The sequence below is a fragment of the Papio anubis genome, chromosome 20, assembly GCF_008728515.1.
Source record: "Papio anubis isolate 15944 chromosome 20, Panubis1.0, whole genome shotgun sequence".
Classification (NCBI taxonomy): Eukaryota; Metazoa; Chordata; class Mammalia; order Primates; family Cercopithecidae; genus Papio; species Papio anubis.
The window spans coordinates 41,689,027-41,713,159 of record NC_044995.1 but is presented as its reverse complement, the minus strand read 5'-3'; the positions used below and the strand labels follow the sequence as shown (position 1 = coordinate 41,713,159).

Genomic DNA, 24,133 nt, shown 5'->3' with positions numbered 1-24,133 from the left:
TGCTAAGCTTCCCACAGTCACATGGCCTTCTGCAAGCCTGCTGAGAATTCCCACCAGAGCCCCACCAGCCCCCAGGAAGGAGAACATGAAGGCCCCCTTTCAGACCCCCGGCCAGCCTTTGATGGGCCACACACTTACAGGTGCTGAAGCCGATGAGGGCCTTTTCACCTCCGTCAAAGCCAGTGATCCACCATTCATTTATGGGGCCAAGATTTTTGCCATTAACACCACCTAGAGCAGAAAAAGGAAATGGACTAAGGGCTCTGACTCATATCCCAAACCCAGGAGGGCTAAGAGGTGCTCCAAGCGCCCAGCTCAGCAGACATCCCATCAGCCAGGTCGGGTGCTCCTCAGTCACCACAGTGACTTGGCCTACAGCTGTTCCCAACACAAAATCTCATGCCCTAACTTTAAGAGGCAGCAGCTCCAGTTGAATATTGCTTTATAAGTATATTTCTATTTATACGTATATATAAGTATGTGTGCGTATGTGTATATATAAATATATGTGTATACATGTGTATATGTATATGTGTATATATACATATATATACACACACATATTTATAATTTTTTAAATAGAAGCAGGCTCTTGCTATGTTGCCCAGGCTGGCCTCAAACTCCTGAGCTCAGGTGATCCTCTGGCCTCAGACCCCCAAAGTGCTAGGATTATAGATGTGAACCACCCTGCCTGGCTGTTTTTAAAGTGTGCCCCAAACAATCCTGGACTCCTCCTTACCTTCAAGAGATGGGTCATCATCATAGATTGGTTTTGCTGAACCAGAAAAGAAGAGTTCGATATTCTTCTCGATGAGGCCGGTGTCGATGGGACACAGGTGGCCATGTTTACAGTACACGCTGGACAGGAAACAAAGCATACGCTTACCAGCTAAGCCATGAAGGTGGGTCTTGGTGCAGACTTCAGATCAGGCACGAAGCAATGAGACAATGTACAAGTCCAACACTCTTTTTTTGTTTTTGAAACAGTCTTGCTCTGTCCCCTAGGCTGGAGTGCAATGGCGTGATCTCGGCTCACTGCAACCTATCCGCCTCCCGGGTTCAAGTAATTCTCCTGCCTCAGTCTCCCGAGTAGCTGGGATTACAGGCCTGCACCACCATGCCGAGCTAATTTTTGTATTTTTAGTAGGGACGGTGTTTCACTACATTGGCCAGGCTAGTCTTGAACTCCTGACCTCCAGTGATCTACCTGCCTCGGCCTCCCAAAATGCTGGGATTACAGACTGAGCCACCACGCCCAGCCCCAACATTCATTTTTTTGGTTGCGGGAACACTAAATTAAGACAGTGTTCTATCACCCGGAGTGTCTACCTTATTCTCCCACCTAAGCATCAAGAGTATGTGTGTCTGCAAGAGCAACACCAAAAGATCAGTCAGACTTACAGTGTGGGAAATACCGGTTTCTAGAACAGTTTCCACTATGCAGTGTAGCCACCATATCTATTCAGCTGTAGAACATTTCCATCACTCAAATGTTAATAAAGCCTCATTCCCATCAAGTAGCAGTCACTCTCCAGTCTCCTCCCAACCGGCCCTCAGCCCCCGCAACCACCTGCTTTCTATATCTATGAATTCACCTATTCAAATACCTCATATGGTTAATTTTATATTACACGAGTCAGACCTCAATTTAAAAAAGTAATAAAGCAGGTTATAGAACAGTGTGAAAAGGGATGTGGGAGAGAAGGACTTCTGCCTCCTTTTGGGCATAAATCTCAAACACAGGGAGGGCACCTGTGACCCCACTGTCCAGATGCCCCTTGACATTTGGGAGCAGGTTCCTTATTGAAGACAGAGAGGCAAGATGTCAAACTTAAGGAAAAAGACATGAACTAGGGGTTCTGCTTATGAACCTGCTCATCTAGGCACAAGGATCACCCTTCCCCGGCCAGAGGTGCTGGGCTATCCTCAGAGCCCCCATATGGAGCCTGCACAGGTCTCTGGAGAGCACCCCTCCACCACACTCACCAGGCTTAGTGCCTTGAAAACCAGAAATGCTCAAACAAAAAACTGAACACCTCCTGCGGAGCTCCCCTACCGCGTGCCAGGCATGGCAGACAGAATAGGTGGCAGCCCTGCCCTCAGGATGTAAGGCCCAGAAGAAGAGACAGATAGATGAAGACAGCGTGGATCAAGGGAGATCAAGGGAGGGCCTACAGAAGAGGGGGTCCCGCTCCCCGCTGCACAGGTGAGCTGGAGGCTCTCTCCATGGGGAGACATGGGAGAGAAGTTCTAAGTCCTAGGCAGTGGCAGGACCCACTGATTCGCAGGCCAGACCCCACCCATGAGTGGCTTCTATCCGCCACTTTCAGGCCAAGTACAGCAGCATGGAGAGTCCCTAAATAACCCAGGCAGCCCAGCTCCAGTGGACAGAAGGCATGCGACTCCTGTAAAGTGTCCTCCAGGCCACCATCCCACGCTCCAGGAACAAATCTATGATAGATCTCAATTCAGGGAGGAAGCTGAGACATCAGGACTCTGGCAGCCCCAGCCCCAGGCTCCCCTGAGCCTTTGTCCTGATGAAGGCCAGAGTGAGGCCCTGGGGCATGGTAGCCAGCTCTGCCCACCACAGCACACCTCACTCACACCAGCAGGCAGAGGTGTGTGGCCCTGCTTTGGGCAAGGCCTGGGGGGCTAGCAGTTGCTGGTGGGTGCAACAGCATCTTGGTCTGGATCGGGATCCCATAGAAGGAGAGGGAGGGGAACAACCATCAGCCAAGCACAGGGAGCATGTGGGTGCCCTCCCAGTGGGCGCAGGAACCGTGCCTGTGGGTGTTTCCAACAGGGGTCCCCAAGGCACTTCCCCCTCCTCTTCACAGAGAGGGAAAACACCACCCAGGCCTAAAAGGAGGCAGGGCTGTTCCTGGAGCTGAGGCATTTCCCACGAAGAACAAGGTGAAGCCCTGTAGGGTGATTGCACCCGCAGGGAGAGGGAGCAAAATGGGGCTGGGGATGCCTGAGAGCACGGGCCCTCTGCCCACTCAAGAGCTGACGTAAGCCTCGGTGAAGGTAGAGGCCGGACGCCAGGCACGTTCCCTCAGAGGACACGAGAGTCAATGCTGAGGTCTGCAAGGCCCTGTGTGGCCCAGCCCCAACCCACCACCACATCAGGCTCGCCATTCACCTTCCACAGCTGGCACAGGCCCCTCCGAGCCCTGGTAATCACGCCCCCTTCTACCTAGGGTGCCCCACCCTGGCCATCCCCTTGGCCTCTTCTCTCGCAAGGTCTTTACTGAAATCATTGCCTCTCGCATCTTCACAGACCTTCCTCCTCACACTCTTTCTCTCTACATGCAACCAGGCTTTTTAAAAATCTGTCATGGCTGTGACTACCCGACAGGTATCACCCATTTTTGGCTCCGTGAAGGCAGGATCTGAGCAGCTACATCGACACCCAGATCACTGGTACCTAGCACAGAGCAGGCCTTCATCTAAGCGTGTGACTCTCAGGATGTAGGCAGAATGGAGCAGCAATATGTGCAGTGTAAAAACCCAAAACCCAAACCAAAAATCAGCAAAGCTCTACTGTCCCTTCACCGGTTTTCCATGGTGGCTCTTTGAGATGGAGTCTTGCTCTGTCGCCCAGGCTGGAGTGCAGTGGCACCATCTCAGCTCACTGCAACCTCTGCCTCCAGAGTTCAAGAAATTCTCCTGCCTAAGCCTCTCGAGTAGTTGGGATTACAGTCGCGTACCACCACACCTGGCTACTTTTTGTATTTTCAGTAGGTTTCGCCATGTTGGCCAGGCTGGTCTCAAACTCCTGACCTGAAGTGATCTGCTCACCTTGGCCTCCCAAAATGCTAGGATTACAGGCATGAGCCACCGCGCCCAGCCCTCCAAGGTGGCTCTTATCCACGAAGTGTTAGCTTAAGACATGTTGCAGGTCAGGCCCTAAAAACCATAATCTTGAGCCTGTAGACGCCTCTGGGGAAGCGCCTCCTTCCACGAAACACACACACACACACAAAAGTACACTTACCTGAAGCAAGTCAGTTTGTGCTGGGGAAGCGCCTCATAGCTCTCAAAGCCAGACTCGTTGGCATCAAAGATGGACAGCTTCTCATTTGTCAGCATCTGTGGCTCATCCACCTGAAGGACACGGGGCCGGTGAGCAGAGGGACGAGGGACGAGCAGAGGAAGGCTGGGAAGAGAGCTGCACGTACCGCGTCTGGTGGGTGCTGCCCATATTTGAGGTCGGGGTCGTCCAGGTACTGCCCGCACTGAATGCACTTGGGAGGGTGGGTCTGTGGGAGCAAGAACACAGATGATGGCGCTCAGAGAGCCGCTCCCAGCCGCCTCATGAGCACCGCCACCAGCTTTATTCCCAGCAGACATTTACCTTGGAGTTCACGACTGTTTTGGCGCGAGCCATTTTTTTCTCCGTTCTGGGGGGAAAAGCACAGCATCGTTTAATTGTTTCAGAAAATATCAAAATTGCCCCTGTGAGGTTTCTGCCTGAGGCGCCTGTGGCACATGGAGGCACCGGTTGCGGCAGTGAGGCCCAGGCGCGAGGTCACAGTGGCTCTTCACCGCAGGGGCGTCCTGCCTGACGCATCTTGGTCCTATGTTCACCAACCCAATCCAAAATGAGCCTAAGGTTGCTCTGGCAATTACTAAAACCTTTCCCTTTTGTTCTAGAACCATCATTTTAACATTAGCATCTGCTTTGGATAATGCCAAGAATAAATTCTTACGGTTCTTTGGGGGTCGTTTTCCGTCTCTTCTCCTCCTACACAGGGAAAACAAAAGAGGATTAAAGGGTAAGAGTGTTTCACACCCAGATAGTGCTTCGGTGTTAAGAACTTTGTATAAGTGATTATCATAAAACAGAAGGGGGAGGGAGGGAATGAGAGGGCCAGCAGGTGAGTTCTGATTCACTCTATCATCTAAAGTCATATAATCAAAAATCTAGGCCGGGTGCGGTGGCTCAAGCCTGTAATCCCAGCACTTTGGGAGGCCGAGGCAGACAGATCACTGGAGGTCAGGAGTTCCAGACTAGCCTGGCCAAAGCGGCGAAATCATTTCTCTACTAAAAATACTAAGATTGACCAGGCGCGGTGGCTCAAGCCTGTAATCCCAGCACTTTGGGAGGCTGAGGCAGGAGAATGGCATAAACCTGGGAGGCAGAGTTGCAGTGAGCTGAGATCCGGCCACTGCACTCCAGCCTGAGTGACAGAGCGAGACTCCGTCTCAAAAAAAAAAAAAAAAAAAAATCTTATAGCCAGGCCCGGTACAGTGGCTCATGCCTGTAATCCCAGCACTTTGGGAGGCCAAGGCACACAGATCACTGGAGGTCAGGAGTTCCAGACTAGCCTGGCCAAAGCGGCGAAATCATTTCTCTACTAAAAATACTAAGATTGACCAGGCGCGGTGGCTCAAGCCTGTAATCCCAGCACTTTGGGAGGCCGAGACGGGCGGATCACGAGGTCAGGAGATCAAGACCATCCTGGCTAACACGGTGAAACCCCGTCTCTACTAAAAAATACAAAAAACCTAGCCAGGCGAGGTGGCAGGCGCCTGTAGTCCCAGCTACTCGGGAGGCTGAGGCAGGAGAATGGCATAAACCCGGGAGGCGGAGCTTGTAGTGAGCCGAGATCCGGCCACTGCACTCCAGCCTCAGTGACAAAGACTCCGTCTCAAAAAAAAAAAAAAAGAAAAAAAAAATACTAAGATTAAGCCAGGCGGGCACTTGTAATTCCAGATACTCAGGAGGCTGAGGCAGAAGAATTGCTTGAACCCGGGACATAGAGGTTGCAGTGAGCAGAGATCACGCCAGTGCACTCCAGCCTGGGCGACAGTGAGAGTTCATCTCAAAATAAATGAATAAATAAATCTCATAACCAAAAACTTCCTGAAAAGATTCAGAGGGGAAGCCAATTTTTTAAAACCTGAGCTTTCCTGTATAAGTGACACCTCAAGGTAAACAAGTAACTGGCCAGGCACAGGACCAGGCATGGTGGCTCACGCCTGTAATCCCAGCACTTTGGGAGGCCAAGGCAGATGGATCACGAGGTCAAGAGATTGAGACCATCCTGGCCAAGATGGTGAAACCCCGTCTCTACTAAAATTACAAAAATTAGCTGGGTGTGGTGGCGAGTGCCTGTAGTCCCAGCTACTCGGGCGGCTGAGGCAAGAGAATTGCTTGAACCAGGGTGACGGAGGTTGCAGTGAGCCGAGATCGCACCACTGCACTCCAGTCTGGTGACAGAGCGAGACTCTGTCTCAATAAATAAATAAATAAATAAATAACTGGCCAGGCACAGTGGCCCATGCCTGTAATCCTAGCACTTTAAGTAGCCCAGGTGGGAGGACTGCTTGAGCCCAGGAGCTCAAGACCAGCCTGGGCAACACAGTAAAACCCTGTCTCCACAAAAATAGAAAGTTAGCTGGGTGTAGTGGCATCGCCTATAGTCCCAGCTACCTTGAAGGCCCAGGTGGGAGGATTGCTTCAGCCCAGGAGTCCGAGGCTATGGTAGCTATAACTGTACCACTGCACTCTAGCCTCGACAACAGAATGAGACCCTGTCTCAAAAATAAATACTAAAATGTAAAGGTAAGCAAACAATTGATGAGGGGGTATACAGACTGAGTCATGTCCCCTACAAAATTCATACATTAAGACTAACCTGCTATGTGACTGTATTTGGATATAGAATCTTTAAGGAGACAATTATGGTTAAAAGAGGTAATAAAGGTGGGGCCTCACCCAATAAGACCAATGTCCTTGTATTTTTTGTTGTTGTTTTTGAGAAGGAGTCTTGCTGTGTCCCCAGCCTGGAGTGCAATGGCATGATCTTGGCTCACTGCAACCTCTGCCTCCTGGGTTCAAGCGATTCTCCTGCCTCAGCTTTCCAAGTAGCTGAGAGATTACAGGCCCCTACCACCACAACTGACTAACTTTTGTATTTTTAGCAGAGATGGGGTTTCACCATGTTGTCCAGGCTGGTTTCAAACTCCTGACTTCAGGTGATGCGCCTGCCTTGGCCTCCCAAAGTGCTGGGAAGACAGGCGTGAGCCACTGTACCCAGCCCTTTTTTTTTTTTTTTTTGAGACAGTCTTGCTCTGTTGTCCAGGCAGGAGTACAGTGGCACAATCTCAGCTCACAGCAACCTCCACCTCCTGGGTGCAAGCAATTCTCGTGCCTTCCAAGCAGCTGGGACTACAGGCATATGCCACTGCACCCAGCTAATTTTGCTGTGTCCCCAGCCTACAGTGCAATGGTGAGATCTCGCTTACTGCAACCTCCACCTCCCGTGCTCAAGTGATTCTCCTGTCTCAGCCTCCCGAGTAGCTGGGACTATGGGTGCGCACCACAGCCTGCTAATTTTTCTATTTTTAGTAGAGACAGGGTTTCACCATATTGGTCAGGCTGGTCTTGAACTCCTGATTCACCTGCCTCAGCCTCTTAAAGTGCTGGGATTACAGGCGTGAGCCACCACGCCCAGTCTTCTTTTTCCCAAGACCAGTCTGGGCAACATGGCGAAATCCCGTCTTGAAAAAAAAAAAAAAGAAAGAAAAGTGAGACCTTTACCTTTTCATCCTCGTCTTTTTCATCAGAAATCTGTGGATTTGCTTTTTCAGGTTCTTTTTCTTCAGGCCTCCGTTTGGCAGCTCTGCAGGGTGAACAGATACATAGCAAGTAGCAGCTTAGGAACACCACATCGCCAACTCGCACGGAAAATGACAAACTAATGCCTCCCCAGGGGAAAGCAAGATACCCGTGGGAGCTTTACAGTTACACTGCCAGCTTGTCATCCTGAGACGAGGCCTTCAGAGGCCCCAGGGACCCCACACATGTCTACATCACCACAGGTTTCTAGAACAGGCTTGCTTTCTTTATTTTTTTGAGACAGTTTTACTCTTGTTGTCCAGGCTGGAGAGTAGTGGCGCGATCTTGGCTCACCGCAACCTCCACCTCCTGGCTTCTAACAATTCTGCCTCAGCCTCCTGAGTAGCTGGGATTATAGGCACCTGCCAGTACAGCCAGCTAATTTTTGTATTTTTGGTAGAGATGGGTTTCCACCATATTGGCCAGGCTGGCCTCAAACTCCTGACCTCACGTGATTCACCCACCTCAGCCTCCCAAAGTGCTGGGATTACTGGTGCAAGCCACCGCACCTGGCCTAGAACAGGTTTTCTCCTGGTTCAGAAAACACAAAAGCACAAGCATTTTAAACACTTACAGATCTTTGGGTTGACTTCTGTGCTTCTTCTCATCCTGAGAGAAAAACAGGGGGGAGGTAGAGAGAGAAAGAGGGGAAAAAAATTAGTTTCTGAGCCAGAGTGAGATAAAATGCAAACACCAAAGTTACAGGTTAGGGATCCTCACTGTGGAGCTGGAAGACAGGCAGGCCTGGGCAGATCTACCTGGTAGACACAAGGCTTCACTTTCCCTCCCTTAATTCCCCACCTGAAACTAACAAGAGGGCACTAAACAACCTCCTACACCAGGGCTTCGCAAACTGTTTTTGTCAGAGCCAGAGGATCAGTATTTTCAGCTTTGCTGACCACGTGGTCTGTGTCAGGATGATCATCTCTGCCATGGTAGCACAAAAGCACCCACAGGCAAAATGTAAATGAAAAAGTATGGCTCTGCTCCAATAAAACTTTATTTACAGGCTGTGTGCAGTGGCATGTGCCTGTAAGTCCAGCACTTTGGGAGGCTAAGGCAGGAGGTTGCTTGAGGCCAGGAATTCGAGGCTAGCCTGGGTAACACAGTGAGACCCTGTCTCTACAAAAATCTCTCTCTCTCTCTCTCTCTCTCTCTCGAAACTCGAGAGAGAGAGAGAGAGAGAGAGAGAGATGGAGTTTCACTCTTGTTGCCCAGGCTCACTCATCTATCTACCTACCTACCTACCTATCTATCTGAGAGACAGTTTCACTCTTGTTGCCTATCTATCTATCTATCTATCTATCTATCTATCTAAGAGAGGCAGAGTTTCACTCCTGTTGCCTATCTATCTATCTATCTATCTATCTATCTATCTATCTGAGAGAGAGACAGAGTTTCATTCTTGTTGCCCAGGCTAGAGTGCAATGGTGTGATCTTGGCTCACTGCAACCTCTGCCTCTCGGGTTCAAACGATTCTCCTGCCTCAGTCTCCCTAGTAGCTGGGATTATAGGCATGCACCACCATACCAGCTAATTTTGTATTTTTAGTAGAGGCGGGGTTTCACCATATAGTCAGACTGATTTCGAACTCCTGACCTCAGGTGATCCGCCCACCTCAGCCTCCCAAAATGCTGGGATTATAGGTGTGAGCCACCACAGCTGGCCTACAAAAAATAAATTTAAAAAGTAGTGCATGCCTATAGTGCCAGCTACTTGGGAGGATGAGGTGGGAGGATCACTTGAGCCCAGGAGACTACAGTGAGCTATGATAGCACCACTGCACTCCTGCACTCTAGCCTGGGAAACAGAACAAGGTCCTGTCTCAAAAAAACAGGCCGGGTGTGGTGCCTCACACATGTAATCCCAGCACCTTTGGAGGCTGAGGCAGGTGGATTGTTTGAGGTCAGGAGTTAGAGACCAGCCTGGCCAACATGGTAAATCCCCATCTCTACTAAAAATATAAAAATTAGCCAGGCATGGTAGCACATGCCTGTAATCCCAGTCACTCAAGAGGTTGAGACAGGAGAATCACTTAAACCTAGGAGGTGGAAGTTGCAGTGAGTCAACCAGTGCATGACAGCGGGAGACTGTCTTTAAAAAAAAAAAAAAAGAACGAACCAAACAGACTGAACACAATGGTTCGTGCCTGTAATCCTACCACTCTGCCACTTTGGGAGACTGAGGTAGGTGGAGAGCTTGAGTCCAGGAGTTTGACTGAGACCAGCCTAGGCAACATGGCAAAACCTTATCTCTACAAACACTTTATTATTATTATTTTTTTTGAGACGGAGTCTTGCTCTGTCCCCCAGGCTGGAGTGCAGTGGCGCGATCTCGGCTCACTGCAAGCTCCGCCTCCCGGGTTTACGCCATTCTCCTGCCTCAGCCTCCTGAGTAGCTGGGACTACAGGCGCCCGCCACCTCGCCCGGCTAGTTTTTTGTATTTTTAGTAGAGACGGGGTTTCACCGTGTTAGCCAGGATGGTCTCGATCTCCTGACCTTGTGATCCGCCCGCCTCGGCCTCCCAAAGTGCTGGGATTACAGGCTTGAGCCACCGCGCCCGGCTCTACAAACACTTTAAAAAAAAATTAGCTGGACATGGTGGTGCCTGCCTATAGTCCCAGCTACCTGGGAGGCTGAGGTGGAAAGATCACCTGAGCCTGGGAGGTCGAGGATGCAGTGAACTGTGATGGCACCATTGCACTCCAGCCTAGGTGACAGAGCAAGACCCTGTCTCTCGGGATAGGGGACAGTGGTGCTTAGAGCTTTGGGAGGCAGAGACGGCACCTCCTGTGCAAGGGGCCCCCTGGGGTGAAGCAGCCCACAATCCTTGTTCTCTGGGCACTGCTTTTATTATTATTACTATATATATATTTTTGAGAGTCTCACACTCTGTTGCCCAGGCTGGACTGCAGCGGCATAATCTTGGCTCACTGCAACCTCTGCCATCTGGGTTCAAGTGATTCTCATACCTCAGCCTCCCAAGTAGCTGGGATTATAGGCATGTACCATAAAGCCGACCTAATTTTTGTATTTTTAGGTGACATGGGGTTTCACCCTGTTGGCCAGGCTGGTCTTAAACTCCTGACCTCAAGTGATCCACCCACCTCAGCCTCCCAAAGTGCTGGAATTACAGTAGTGAGCCACCGTGCGCAGCCCTCACATCCTTTTCTACCATGAGGCAAAAGTGTTGGCGGTGTGAGCTCAGGCCCCTGCCAGTTTCCAATAGAGGGCAGGGAGTAATGTGACTACTCCAGGGATCCCAGGCAAGTGCTGACAGTAAGGTGCCCAACATTTGGACAGAAGAGGTGAGGGACAGGAGGCAATACCAAAGGCTCTCCTGCTACAGGGTGAGGACGGAAGCCTATCGGCGACCAGGTCAGAAGTGAGGGTGCTCGTCACCCAGCAAGCCCGTGACTTTGGGCTCCACTCTCTAGATCGCAACAGGCAGAAACCCAGAGACTCTCTTGGGGTCTTCGGCGTCTCTTAGATAGGGACTCGCTGTCCCACACCGATGACCTAGCTCCCTTCCCTGGAGTTCATGCAGGAGGGCCTGCAGGCAACCTGGCCATCCTGTACTTTGACAGAGGCCCAGCAGTGCTCCACATGATGGTTTAGGGTTTAAACATATGCACTTGGCTGAATTAGACTGGGGAGGCTGGCAGGGGGAGAGCTAGACTCAGAAGAACGTAGGAGGCTGGGAAAGAAATCGAGGTGTGGCTGACATGTGTGTCGGAGCTGACTGTGTATCAAGGCTTCTCAGCAGTGAGGCCTCAGGAGAGGATGCTTCACGCACATCTCAGCTCAGGTGCACACAGACCCTCTCTAGTGTGAAAGACAAGAGGACAACTGAGTGTTCACTAGGCATTGGGCACAGGCATCCAGCCACAAATCCCGGCCCCCAAGAGGAGGAAAAGGTGACCTTCCCAGAGTCTGGATGACCCCGTGGAGCCTGGGTGGATAGGACTGGACTTGAACCCAGATCCCCACCCTGCACTCTCCCGCCCAAGCAAACAGGAGCAGAAGAACAAGGGGGAGGTCAGAAACAAAGATCCCGCCTTTACTTTCTCATCTCCGTCTTCGTCCTCGTCAGCGTGCACACCTGCCCTGGCTTCTCTGTCCGGCTCCTCCTTCAGTTTCTGTTTGGGTGTTCTATCACAGAAGACAACACACACATAGGCTGGTCAGCTCGGCAGGGGGCGCCCTGCACCAGGGCCAACAGCTCCTAAGGGTTGACACAAGCTCCCCAGGTTCAGAGGACAGGCTGCCTCTCCAGTTTTCACTGCAGGAAGCCCAGAGGGCATTTACTACTTCAGGACTCAAGGTCTTCAGGAACACCATCAATACCCCATCTGAACGTTGGTCAGAGATGCCAGTGGTTTAATACAAAAAGTAGACAAAGGGACGCCATGATTTCTGTGGCCTGATGGGAATCCAGACTGCAGTAGAGGAAGACCCGTGTCTGGCCTGCCCGGGCTGAGGAGAGCTGCGCTGATGTGCGATCTGCGTCAGTCAGTGACCGTGGACAGCTAACTGCACACAGGGGTCTGAGTCTTCACCTACCTCTCTGCCAGGGCCCTGACGCTGAGGTGGGGTATTCTGCCCATCTCTGGATTCAGGCTCACTCTCAACATTTGCTTCAGCTAATTGTTTTTTCTTTTTCTTTTTTTCTTGAGGCAGAGTCTCGCTCTGTCACCCAGGCTGGAGTGCAGTGATGTGATCTCGGTTCACTGCAACCTCCGCCTCCCAGGTTCAAGTGATTTTCCTGCCTCAGTCTCCCAAGTAGCTGGGACCACAGGCATGCACCACCACGCCCAGCTAATTTTTTGTATTTTTAATTAGAGACGGGGTTTCACCACGTTGGCCAGGTTGATCTTGAACTCCTGACCTCAAGTGATCCAACCACCTCAGCCTCTCAAAGTGCTGAGATTATAGGCGCGAGCTACTGCACCTGGCCCAACTTTTTTCAAGAAAGGTTTGAAAAAGTGCTACTTTTCATTTCTACCCTTGTGATCTGGCACAGCCACAAGTGTGTACCCAGGTTGGCCAAATTGTGGAGGCAGAGCTGGGTCAGCCCAGCTGTCCCCACTAAGCCAGCTCAAGATCAGCTGACAGCCACCAAGCTGTAGACAAGTGAGCTTGAAAAATGCTCGCTGTTCTAGGCCTCTGGCCTTGGAGTCATTTGTCACACAGCATTTTCACGGCAAAAGGTAGTGACACAGCTGCTCACTCGACGGCCTTTCACTACTACACAACACACAGCTGTGTGACCAACCCTGAGGAGGGCCCTGGGGTTGGGAAGAGAAATTGAAGCTAACTTCACCCTGTAATCCCAGCACTTTGGGAGGCTGAGGCAGGTGGGTCACCTGAGGTCAGGAGTTCAAGACCAGCCTGACCAATATGGTGAAACCCTGTCTCCACTAAAAATACAAAAATTCGCTGGGCATGGTGATGCACGCCTGAAGTCTCAGCTACTCAGGAGGCTGAGACAGGAGAATCGCTTGAGCCTGGGAGTTGGGGGTGGCAGTGAGCCGGGATTGCACCACTGCACTCCAGCCTGGCTGACAAAGGGAGACTCCGTCTCTAAATTAAATTAAATTAAAATTTATAAAAGTTAACTTCAGGGCCAGGCGCAGTGGCTCACGCCTGTAATCCCAGCACTTTGGGAGGCCGAGACGGGTGGAGCACGAGGTCAGGAGATCGAGACCATCCTGGCTAACACGGTGAAACCCCGTCTCTACTAAAAAATACAAAAAACTAGCCAGGCAAGGTGGCGGGCGCCTGTAGTCCCAGCTACTCAGGAGGCTGAGGCAGGAGAATGGCATAAACCCGGGAGGCGGAGCTTGCAGTGAGCTGAGATCCGGCCACTGCACTCCAGCCTGGGCAACAGAGCAAGACTCTGTCTCAAAAAAAAAAAAAAAGTTAACTTCAGCCTTCACTTCAGGGTGTCCTCACCTTTCACAAGCAGAACTCGCCCACTTAGGAGACATACGATTAGTGCCCAGGGTTCCACACCAACCCGTTATTTTACCAGGATACTTATGTTAGCAATTCAGTTTCACAACATAAAGCACAAACAACTTACGGTTCTTTGGTTTGACTTCGGAGTCTCTTTTCTTCCTAAAGTTGCGGGGAAAAAAGACAAGTTAGTTTTTTTTATTTGGTTTGGATCTTTCTGATCCTAGAGTCCAGTGGTGGGAGTGAAGACTGTCTACTGGCGGGCATGGTGGCTCACGCCTGTAATCTCAGAACTTTGGAAGGCTGAAGTTGGAGGATCACTTGCGCCAGGTGTTCAAGACAGCAATTTTCCTTTCTTCTTCAGTGGGGTAAGTAGACAGGAAATGAAACTCTTAGAAAGGAGATACTACAACACTGCAGTTTAAGTATTTTTACTTCAAAATTCCTCTACCACTTGTCATCAGTAAGTGTTGATAGCCTCACAGAAAGTAACTTTATTATAAATCTCCACTTCCGATATAAAGGAATGAAATACGATGGTGCAATCTGGAAAGGAGCTCCAACTGAGACACAACACCACATCCTCTGAGACTGCATTTATTCATTTATTTATTTATGAGACGGAGTCTCACTCTGTCACCCAGGCTGGAGTGCAGTGGTGTCATCTTTTTACAGAGATTTTTTAGTAGAGACAGGGTTTCATCACGTTGGCCAGACTGGTCTTGAATTCAAGTGATCCGTCCGCCTTGGTCTCCCAAAGTGCTGGTATTACAGGTGTGAGCCACCATGCCCAGCCTGAGGTTGCATTTAAAGAACTAGATACTTCTTGACAGAGAATCAGGCAAGTCAAATCCAACCCTCAGAAACTCCACATGTGGTAGTTTGTGAAGAGATCACAACGGTCAGCGATTTTAAGAAACGCTTTGCAGCCGGGCGCGGTGGCTCAAGCCTGTAATCCCAGCACTTTGGGAGGCCAAGGCGGGCGGATCACGAGGTCAGGAGATCGAGACCATCCTGACTAACACAGTGAAACCCCGTCTCTACTAAAAATACAAAAAATTAGCCGGGCGTGGTGGTGGGCGCCTGTAGACTCAGATTTTACAAAGAATATGAGAGACTGGGGAAAGAGCTAGTCTGACTTCACAGAGGAGAATACAACTTTATGTCTGGATGATGCTAAGGAATTTTAGCACCTCCTACGTCTGAAAATTAGATCTTCACCAAGATCCCATCAGCCAGAGAAGGAAGTGGGCGAGGTGACAGACTGAAACTCTGTGACTAGTCGATTAAGTAGCATAGGTTGGCCAGTGTGGTGGCTCATGCCTATAATCCCAGCACTTTGATGGCTGAGGCAGGTGGACCATTTGAGGTCAGGAGTTTGAGACCAGCCTGGCCAATATGGTAAAACCCTGTCTCTACTAAAAACACAAAAATTAGCCAGGTGTGCTGGCAGGCGCCTGTAGTCCCAGCTACTTGGGAGGCTCTGACACGAGAATTACTTGAACCCGGGAGGCAGAGGTTGCAATAAGCCAAGATCGCATCTCTGTACTCTAGCCTGGGTGACAGAGCAGGAGACTGTCTCAAAATAAATAAACTAATTAAATTAAATAAATACCACAAATAAGTAGCAAAGGTCCTCACTATGACAACCTCATACCCTACCTTCCATGTAGAGAACCACAAAAAAATAAGTTTATAAAGTATTTTAGGCCAGGTGTGGTAGCTCATGCCTATAATCCCAGCACTTTGGGAGGCCAAGGCAGGCAGATCACCTGAGGTTGGGAGTTTAAGACCAGCCTGACCAACATGGAGAAACCCTGTCTTTACTAAAAATACAAAATTAGCTAGGTGTGGTGGCAGGCACCTGTAATCCCAGCTACTCAAGAAGCTGAGGCACGAGAATCACTTGAACCCAGGAGGCGGAGGTTGCCGTGAGACAAGATCACACCACTGCACTCCAGCCTGGGCAACAGAGCAAGACTGTCTCAAAAAAAAAAAAAGAATTTTAGCACCTCCTATGTCTGAAAATTAGATCTTCACAAAGATTTCATTAGCCAGAGAAGCAAGAGGGCAAGGTGACAAACTGAAGCTCTGTGACTAGTTGATTAAGTAGCATAGGTTGGCTGGTGTGGTGGCTCATGCCTGTAATCCCAGCACTTTGGTGGCGAGGCAGATGGATCATTCGAGGTGAGGAGTCAGACCAGCCAGGCCAACACAGTGAAACCCCATCTCCACTAAAATTAGCCGAGTGTGGTGGCGGGCGCCTGTAGCCCCAGGGACTCAGGAGGTTGGGACATGAGAATCACCTGAACCTGGGAGGCAGAGGTTGCAATGAGCCAGGATCGCACCTTTGTACTCCAGCCTGGGTGACTGGCTCCACAGCGGGAGACTGTCTCAATAAATTAATTAATTAAATAAAATGAAATTTTGAAAATCACAAATAAGTAACAAGGGTCCTCACTATCACAACCTCATAACCCACCTTCCATGTACAGAACCATGAAAAAACAAGTTTGAAAAGTGTTTAGCCAAAGTCAAAGGCACTTCGATCACTGGCAAAAGCCATCTCGTTCTTCCACGTTCCCCACCCGCTGTCCCCATGTCCTGGAAGGAAACTGGGACCATATAGGATTAGGGGAGAATTAAACTTAGAGGTGATAGAGCTTTACTTTTTCATCTCTTTCTTCTTCCTTTTCAGAGCGTGTTCCTGGTTTTGCTCTTTCAGGTTCTTCTGCAGGAAGCGGTCTAGCAACTCTGTCAAGCAAAATAACACAGACCCCAAGTGTGAGTGCCAGGAGCCTCCCCAAAGAAGCAGTTTTCATAAAGCTCCTCTTTCCTACCCCCAAAAGCAACCTTCATTATCTCAGGAGCCCGGACAGATACACACTCATTTAACCTGTAGTATCTGATACGACTTTTACATCTGGTTCGAATGCCAGCTGCCCTCAATTCATTCTTTCCAAGGAAAGAGGAGAATTGTACTTGAATCTAAACATCAATGATCTGACCCCAAATTCAGATCCTTCATAAGGATATGGCTGCCTTGGAAACTCACAATAAAGTTCTTCTTTTTAAACTTTTTTTTTTTTTTTTTTTTTCTGTCGCTCAGGCTGGACTGCAGTGATATGATCTCAGATCACTGTAGCCTCCACCTCCTGGGTTCAAGCAATCCTACTGAGTAGCTGGGATTAGAAGCACGTGCCACCACACCCAGCTAAGTTTTATATTTTTAGTAGAGACGGGGTTTCACCATGTTGGTCAGGCTGGTCTTGAACTCTTGACCTCAAGTGATTCACCCATCTCGGCCTCCCAAAGTGCTGGGATTACAGGCATGAATCACCTTGCCCGGCCTTAAACTTTCTGAAAAAGTAGTTTTGTGATCAAGATTACATAACTCGTAGAACAAAAAGAAAGGCATAGTAACTATTCTTACCGTTCTTTGGATGTAACTCTACGTCTCTTCTCATCCTGTGTGGAGGGAAGGGAGGAAGAACAAAAAAGATTAGAATACTGGTTTCAAGGGAAGATCAACACCAAAAGTGTGAGTTGAAATATTAACACATTTGACATGGTTACAACAAGAGTAGGAAAGGAGGGGGCCTGGGTTTTTTGGGAGAAGATCTGAGAAACTCTTACTCTCGTATTAATCCCCACCAATCCCAAAACAAAGGCAGGTCTGAGAAGTAGGCAGGCACACTGCCCATCAATAGAGATCGCCTAGTGATGCTACGCAAGAGAATCAAAGATTCCCCATCTTGCGTCAGGAATCTGTTTAGTTTATGTATTAGAGACCAGTCTGGGCAACATGGGAAACCTCATCTCTACAAAAAATACAAAAATTAGCTGATTAGCATGTGCCTGTAGTCCCAGCTGCTTGGGAGGGTGAGGTGGGAGGATCGCTTGAATCCAGGAGGTTGAGGCTGCAGTGAGCCATAACTGTGCCACTGCACCCCAGCCTGATGACAGAATGAGATCTGTATCAAAAAAAAAAAAAAAAAAAAAGAAAAGTCAACTGTAATCCCAGCACTTTGGGAGGCTGAGGCAGGTGAATCACTTGAGGTCAGGAGTTCAAGACCAGCCTGGACAACACAGTGAAATCCCATCTCTACTAAAAATATAAAAATTAGCTGGGTATAGTGGCACATGCCTGTAGTCCCAGCTACTCAGGAGACTGAGGATGGAGAGTCACTTGAACCCAGGAGGCAGAGGTTGCAATGAGCCAAGATTGTGCCATTGCACTCCATCCTGAGTGAAAGAGTGAGACTCTGTCTAAAAAAAGTTAAGAAAAAAAAAATTGGCTGGGCACGGTGGCTCACGCCTATAATCCCAGCACTTTTGGAGGCCGAGGCGGGAGCATTGCCTGAGCTCAAGGAGTTCGAGACCAGACTAGGCAACATGGTGAAACCCTATCTCTACTAAAATACAAAAATTAGCCGGGCGTGGTGGCACACGCCTGTAGTCCCAGCTACTCGGGAGGCTGAGGCAGGAGAATCGCTTAAACCCGGAAGGCTGAGGTTGCAGTGAACCAAGATGGCGCCATTGCACTCTAGCCTAGGCAACAAGAGCAAAGCTCTGTCTCCAAAAAAAAAAAAGTCCAAACACATCCATACATATATACACACACACACACACACATATATATAACAGGTATGTTTATAAGACTGCCTTCCCACTTGAGCTATGATGTCATTTCTCCCCTGGGCCTCCAGCCTGCCCTGCAGATTTCAAATTTGCCAGCTTTCTTTTTTTTTTTTTTTTTTTGAGATGGAGTCTCGCTGTGTCTCCCAGGCTGGAGTGCAGTGGCGTGATCTCGGCTCACTGCAAGCTCCGCCTCCCGGGTTCACGCCATTCTCCCGCCTCAGCCTCCCAAGTAGCTGAGACTACAGGCACCCGCCACCACGCCCGGCTAGTTTTTTGTATTTTTAGTAGAGACGGGGTTTCACCATGTTAGCCAGGATAGTCTTGATCTCCTGACCTCGTGATCCACCCGCCTCGGCCTCCCAAAGTGCTGGGATTACAGGCTTGAGCCACCGCGCCCAGCCTAAATTTGCCAGCTTTCACAATCTTGTGAGCCAATTTCTCAAAATAAAGTCTCTCCCCATAAATATATATTCCAACGAAAACAAGAAAATAAAACAAATTATATACACATACACGTGCATACGTGTCTATCTGTATACACACATATACATTCTATTGGTCCTGTCTCTCTGGAGAGCCCTAACTAGACAGGGTTTTTATTTACTTGGACAGACCACATATGAAGTCACAATCATCAAATACCAAGTTAAGGTAGAGTCAGGAAATGAAAGCACCGGCCCTACCTGGTCTTTGTCTTCTTCCTTGATGCACTCATCCAATTTGGCTCTTTCAGACTCTTCCTGAGGTTTCCGTTTGGCAGGGCTGTCACACAGTGAGGCTGACCGTTAGTGGAACAAGACCCTAGGCCTCCAGCGGGCCTGGAGTGGACCCTCATTCCCCAGGATGTCGAAAGAGGCTTTAAGTTTAATGTTTCTCTGAATGACAGGTTTAGAATGCTGTCTTGCCACCTTGTAAGTCCTAAGAAATCATGGGTCTAAACACTGATCAACAGCTGCTAGTGTCAGATGTTACGCACCTTTCTGATGGAGGAACACAGCACCATCCATAAAGTCAGCCCCAGACCAAGTACAGTGGCTCACGCCTGTAATCCCAGCACTTTGAGAGGCCAAGGCATGAGGATCACCTGAGTTCAGGAGTTTCAGACCAGCCTGGCCAACATGGTAAAACCCTGTCTCTACCAAAAATACAAACATTAGCCAAGGATTGTGGCAGGCACTTGTAATGCCAGTTACTCAGGAAGCTGAGGCAGGAGAATCGCTTGAACCTGGGAGGTGGAGGTTGCAGTGAGCCAAAATCATGCCACTGCACTCCAGCCTGGGTGACAGAGCAAGACTCTATATCAAAAAAAAATGAAGTCAGCCTCAAAAAATAAAAAGTTGGAATCTGATCAGGCCTGTAATCCTAACTATCAGTTTATAGGGAACAGAAGACAAGGGGACCTGTGGAACACTACAAAGATGCAATCGGCCCAATCTAGGAACTGCTGGACAAATGAATTTCTTCAAGTAAAGGGCAAGAAGATAAGAGGAATTTAAAATCTGTGAGGAATTTTAAGTAAAATAGGAGGGAAGGAATCTATAACTTTAAGGAACAAGTCAACCAAACGCTGTCTGTTTGCCACACGGCTTGTTCACCACAAAGGGAAAAATGTAAATACCAACTACATATCTGATAGTAGGGAATTCTTACATTTTGTAAAGACATCAGAACAGTATTATTTATACTTTGGTTTGTTAAAAAGACTGTTTTGGCTGGGCACGGTGGCTCACGCCTGTAATCTAGCACTTTGGGAGGTCAAGGTGGGCAGATCACCTGAGGTCAGGAGTTTGAGACCAGTCTGGCCAACATGGTGAAACCCCATCTCTACTACAAATACAAAAATTAGCCAGGCATGGTGGCATGCGCCTGTAATCCCAGCTACTCAGGAGGCTGAGGCAGGATAATCACTTGAACCCAGGAGGCGGAGGTTGCAGTGAGCCGAGATTGTGCCACTGTACTCCAGCCTGGGTGACAGAGCCAGACGCTGTCTCAGAAAAAAAGAAGACTGTGGGCCGGGCGCGGTGGCTCAAGCCTGTAATCCCAGCACTTTGGGAGGCCGAGACGGGCGGATCACGAGGTCAGGAGATCGAGACCATCCTGGCTAACAAGGTGAAACCTCGTCTCTACTAAAAAATACAAAACACTAGCCGGGCGAGGTGGCAGGCGCCTGTAGTCCCAGCTACTCGGGAGGCTGAGGCAGGAGAATGGCATAAACCCGGGAGGCGGAGCTTGCAGTGAGCTGAGATCCGGCCACAGCACTCCAGCCTGGGCGACAGAGCGAGACTCTGTCTCAAAAAAAAAAAAAAAAGAAAAAAAAAAGAAGACTGCTAAATGTTAGCAATTATTGTAAACTATAAGTAATTTAAAAAAAGTTGTCAAAAGAGATCTCACTATCTAGAAATATACTAAAATATTTATGGACAAAGTAATCCAGGCGGGGCGGGGACACACAATACAGGGGTATAGATGAAACAATGGCTGTAACTTGATAACTGTTGGCACTAGATGGGTATTTCAGGGTTCATTATACAAAACTCATAATTGTGTGTACATTTCACCTTTCCTATATGAGTAAAAACAGGTAACGCTTTCAGAAATGCTATTCATAAACGTCTAGTGAACAGAACCGCAAGATGAAAACCTATATAACATGGAAGACAGAATTGCCACGTGACCCCCTACCAATTCCATCCCAAAATGGCCGACCCCTAAAAAAATGCAGCTGCCAATTTATCATATACTGACCCCTTTGTGAAATGAGATGTGATGGTGGTTTGTCTGGTGCTTTTCCTTGTAATCCTGGGGCTAGGTGAAGGTTCAGCTGTTTAAAGAAAAAAATGTATTAAAAAAAAAAGCCACTGTAAATAGAAAGCCCACAGCAATAATGCAGTTCAACATTACTAAGCTATTGCAGGAAGCCAGGTTCTAAGGACTAAGCATCTTTGCATTTTTATTCTAGTCAATAACCAGCTCGCTAATGTCAGCAGTTAGCACCTGCCAGTTTGCTGAGCCATATCATGTCAGTTATTTGAGGAGCCAAATGCTAAAGAAGGCCAGGAAACAGAACCTCTTGTTAAAATACCAAAGGATGAAGTGGGCCAGGCACAGTGGCGCACGTCTATAATCCCAAAACTTTGAGAGGCCGAGGTAGGAAAATAATCCAAGCTCAGGTATTCGAGAACAGCCTGGACAACATGGCAAATCTCTACTAAAAATACAAAAAAATTAGCTAGGCGTGGTGGTACACACCTATAATCCCAGCTATTCAAGAGGCTAAGGCATGAGAATCACTTGAACCCAGGAGATGAAGGTTGCTGTGAGCCAAGATCACACCACTGCATACAGCCTTGGCGACAGAGCAAGACCCTGTCTCTTAAAAATAAAAATGCCGGGCGCGGTGGGTCAAGCCTGTAATCCTAGCACTTTGGGAGGCTGAGACGGGCGGATCACGAGGTCAGGAGATCGAGACCATCCGGGCTAACACGGTGAAACCCCGTCTCTACTAAAAAATACAAAAAACTAGCCGGGCAAGGTGGTGGGTGCCTATAGTCCCAGCTACTCGGGAGGCTGAGGCAGGAGAATGGCGTAAACCCGGGAGGCGGAGCTTGCAGTGAGCTGAGATCCGGCCACTGCATTCCAGCCTGGGCTACAGAGCCAGACTCCGTCTCAAAAAATAAATAAATAAATAAATAAAAATAAAAATAAAAAAAAGAAGGTCGAGCATGGTGGCTCAAGCCTCCTGCAATCCCACAACTTTGGGAGGCCGCCAAGATGGCTGATCACAAGGTCAGGAGATCGAGACCATCCTGGCTAACACTCTGTGAAACCCCCTCTACTAAAAATACAAAAAACTAGCCGGGCGAGGTGGCAGGTGCCTGTAGTCCCAGCTACTCGGGAGGCTGAGGCAGGAGAATGGCATAAACCCAGGAGGTGGAGCTTGCAGTGAGCTGAGATCGTACCACTGCACTCCAGCCTGGGGGACAGAGCGAGACGCCGTCTCAAAAAAAAATTTTTTTTAAATTAAAAAAAAGAAAAGGAAGAAAAGAAATAGCCCTGGTGCAGTGGCTCATGCCTGTAATCCCAGCACTTTGGGAGACAAGATGGGCAGATCACAAGGTCAAGAGATTGAGACTATCCTGGCCAACATGGTGAAACCCGTCTCCAATAAAAATACAAAAATTAGCTGGGCGTGGTGGCACCTGCCTGTAGTCCCAGCTACTCAGGAGACTAAGGCAGGAAAATCACTTGAACCCAGGAAGTGGAGGTTGTGGTGAGCTGAGATCGCGCCACTGTACTCCAGCCTGGCAACAGAGTGAGACTCCATCTCAAAAAAAATAAAATAAAATAAAGAGCTGGGTGCAGTGGCTTACGCCTGTAATCTCAACACTTTGGGAGGCCAAGGCAGGTGGATCACCTGAGGTCAGGAGGTCGAGACCACCTTAGCCAACATGGTGAAACTCCGTCTCTATTAAAAGTACAAAAATTAACTGGGCGTGGTAGTGCGTGCCTCCATCTCAAAAAATAAAATAAAAATAAAAAATAAAATAAAATAAGGCCAGGCACAGTGGCTCACACCTGTAATCCCAACACTTTGGGAGGCCGAGGCGGGCAGATCATGAGGTCAGGAGATTGAGACCATCCTGGCTACCATGGTGAAATCCCATCCTACTAAAAATACAAAAAATTAGCCAGCCAGGCGTGGTGGCAGACACCTGTAGTCCCAGCTACTTGGGAGGCTGAGGCAGGAGAATGGCATGAACCTGGGAGGCGGAGCTTGCAGTGAACCGAGATTATACCACTGGGCAACAGAGCAAGACTCTGTCTCAAAAAAAATAAAATTAAAAATAAAATAAAATAAAAATGAAGTGGCTGAGAACCAGACCTGAGCTCAAGTACTATCCTCTTGTTTGTTTTTTTAAAAATTCCAGGAGAGTTCCTTTGCCTACAAACTAGACAGGAGTCTGAGAATAAATGTTTAGTTTAACCAGGCATATAAGGTCTTAGAAGGAGTTAAGTATTTTTAGCACTTGTCATCTGCAACCTCTCACACATGTAGCCATGTTTTGGAATCTAATGCTGTAACTTGGTCAAAAACAAATTTTTTTTTTTTTTTTTGAGACAATGTCTCTCTTGTTGCCCAGGCTGGAATTACAGGTGCCTGCCACCACGCCCAGCTAATTTTTTGTATTTTTAGTAGAGATGGGGTTTCACCAAGTTGGGCAGGCTGGTCTCGAACTCCTGACCTCAGGTGATCCAGCCACCTTGGGCTCCCAAAGTGCAGGGATTACAGGCATGAGCCACCGCACCCCTGGCTAAGACAAAATTTAAAGATGTACACATCTTAGTTAGGAAGTGTCTAGTAATTACTAGTGAGGATGTGTATACAAGAAAGGAACCTGGAAACACTGACCCAGGGTCCAAGTTTAACTGCCCGCTTATACGCTACCAAAGCCTCCTTCTAGGTTGAAAATGAGCCAAGTGGTGCCAGGCTCAGTGGCCCATGCCTGTAATCCCAGCACTTTGGGAGGCTAAGGCAGGTGGATCACTTGAGGTCAGGAGTCCAGACCAGTCTGGCCAACATGGTGAAATCCTGTCTCTACTAAAAATACAAAAATTAGCTGGGGGTGGTGCTGCCCGCGTGTAATACTAGCTACTTGGGAGGCTGAGGCAGGAGAATCGCTTGAAACTGGGAGGCAGAGGTTGCAGTGAGCCGAGATGGCGCCATTGCACTCTAGCCTGGGCAATAGAGCAAGACTCTGTCATAAAAAAAAAAAAAAAAAAAAAAAAAGAGTCAAGCTGGGCCAGGCGTGGTGGCTCATGCCTATAATCCTAGCACTCGGGAGGATTCTTGAACCTGGGAGGCAGAGGTTACAGTGAGCCGAGGTTACACCACCGTGTTCCAGCCTG

At 48.8% G+C, this 24,133-nt stretch overlaps 1 protein-coding gene across 4 annotated transcripts in view; it reads right to left on the bottom strand.

Moving 5' to 3' along the window:
* The window catches only part of DNMT1 (DNA methyltransferase 1), a 61,683-nt gene that overhangs the window by 23,234 nt on the left and 14,316 nt on the right, over positions 1-24,133 (bottom strand). For all 4 annotated transcript variants that reach the window (XM_031659939.1, XM_031659938.1, XM_031659937.1 and 1 more), the window contains 14 exons: positions 20,972-21,047; positions 18,910-18,988; positions 17,019-17,053; positions 16,255-16,339; positions 13,713-13,747; positions 11,692-11,779; positions 8,202-8,236; positions 7,550-7,631; positions 4,713-4,747; positions 4,358-4,403; positions 4,182-4,262; positions 3,998-4,107; positions 740-858; positions 139-231 (listed from right to left, as the gene is read on the bottom strand). In XM_031659939.1, coding sequence (XP_031515799.1) covers positions 139-231; positions 740-858; positions 3,998-4,107; positions 4,182-4,262; positions 4,358-4,403; positions 4,713-4,747; positions 7,550-7,631; positions 8,202-8,236; positions 11,692-11,779; positions 13,713-13,747; positions 16,255-16,339; positions 17,019-17,053; positions 18,910-18,988; positions 20,972-21,047 — 999 coding nt within the window. The remainder of the gene's footprint in view (positions 1-138; positions 232-739; positions 859-3,997; positions 4,108-4,181; positions 4,263-4,357; positions 4,404-4,712; positions 4,748-7,549; positions 7,632-8,201; positions 8,237-11,691; positions 11,780-13,712; positions 13,748-16,254; positions 16,340-17,018; positions 17,054-18,909; positions 18,989-20,971; positions 21,048-24,133) is intronic.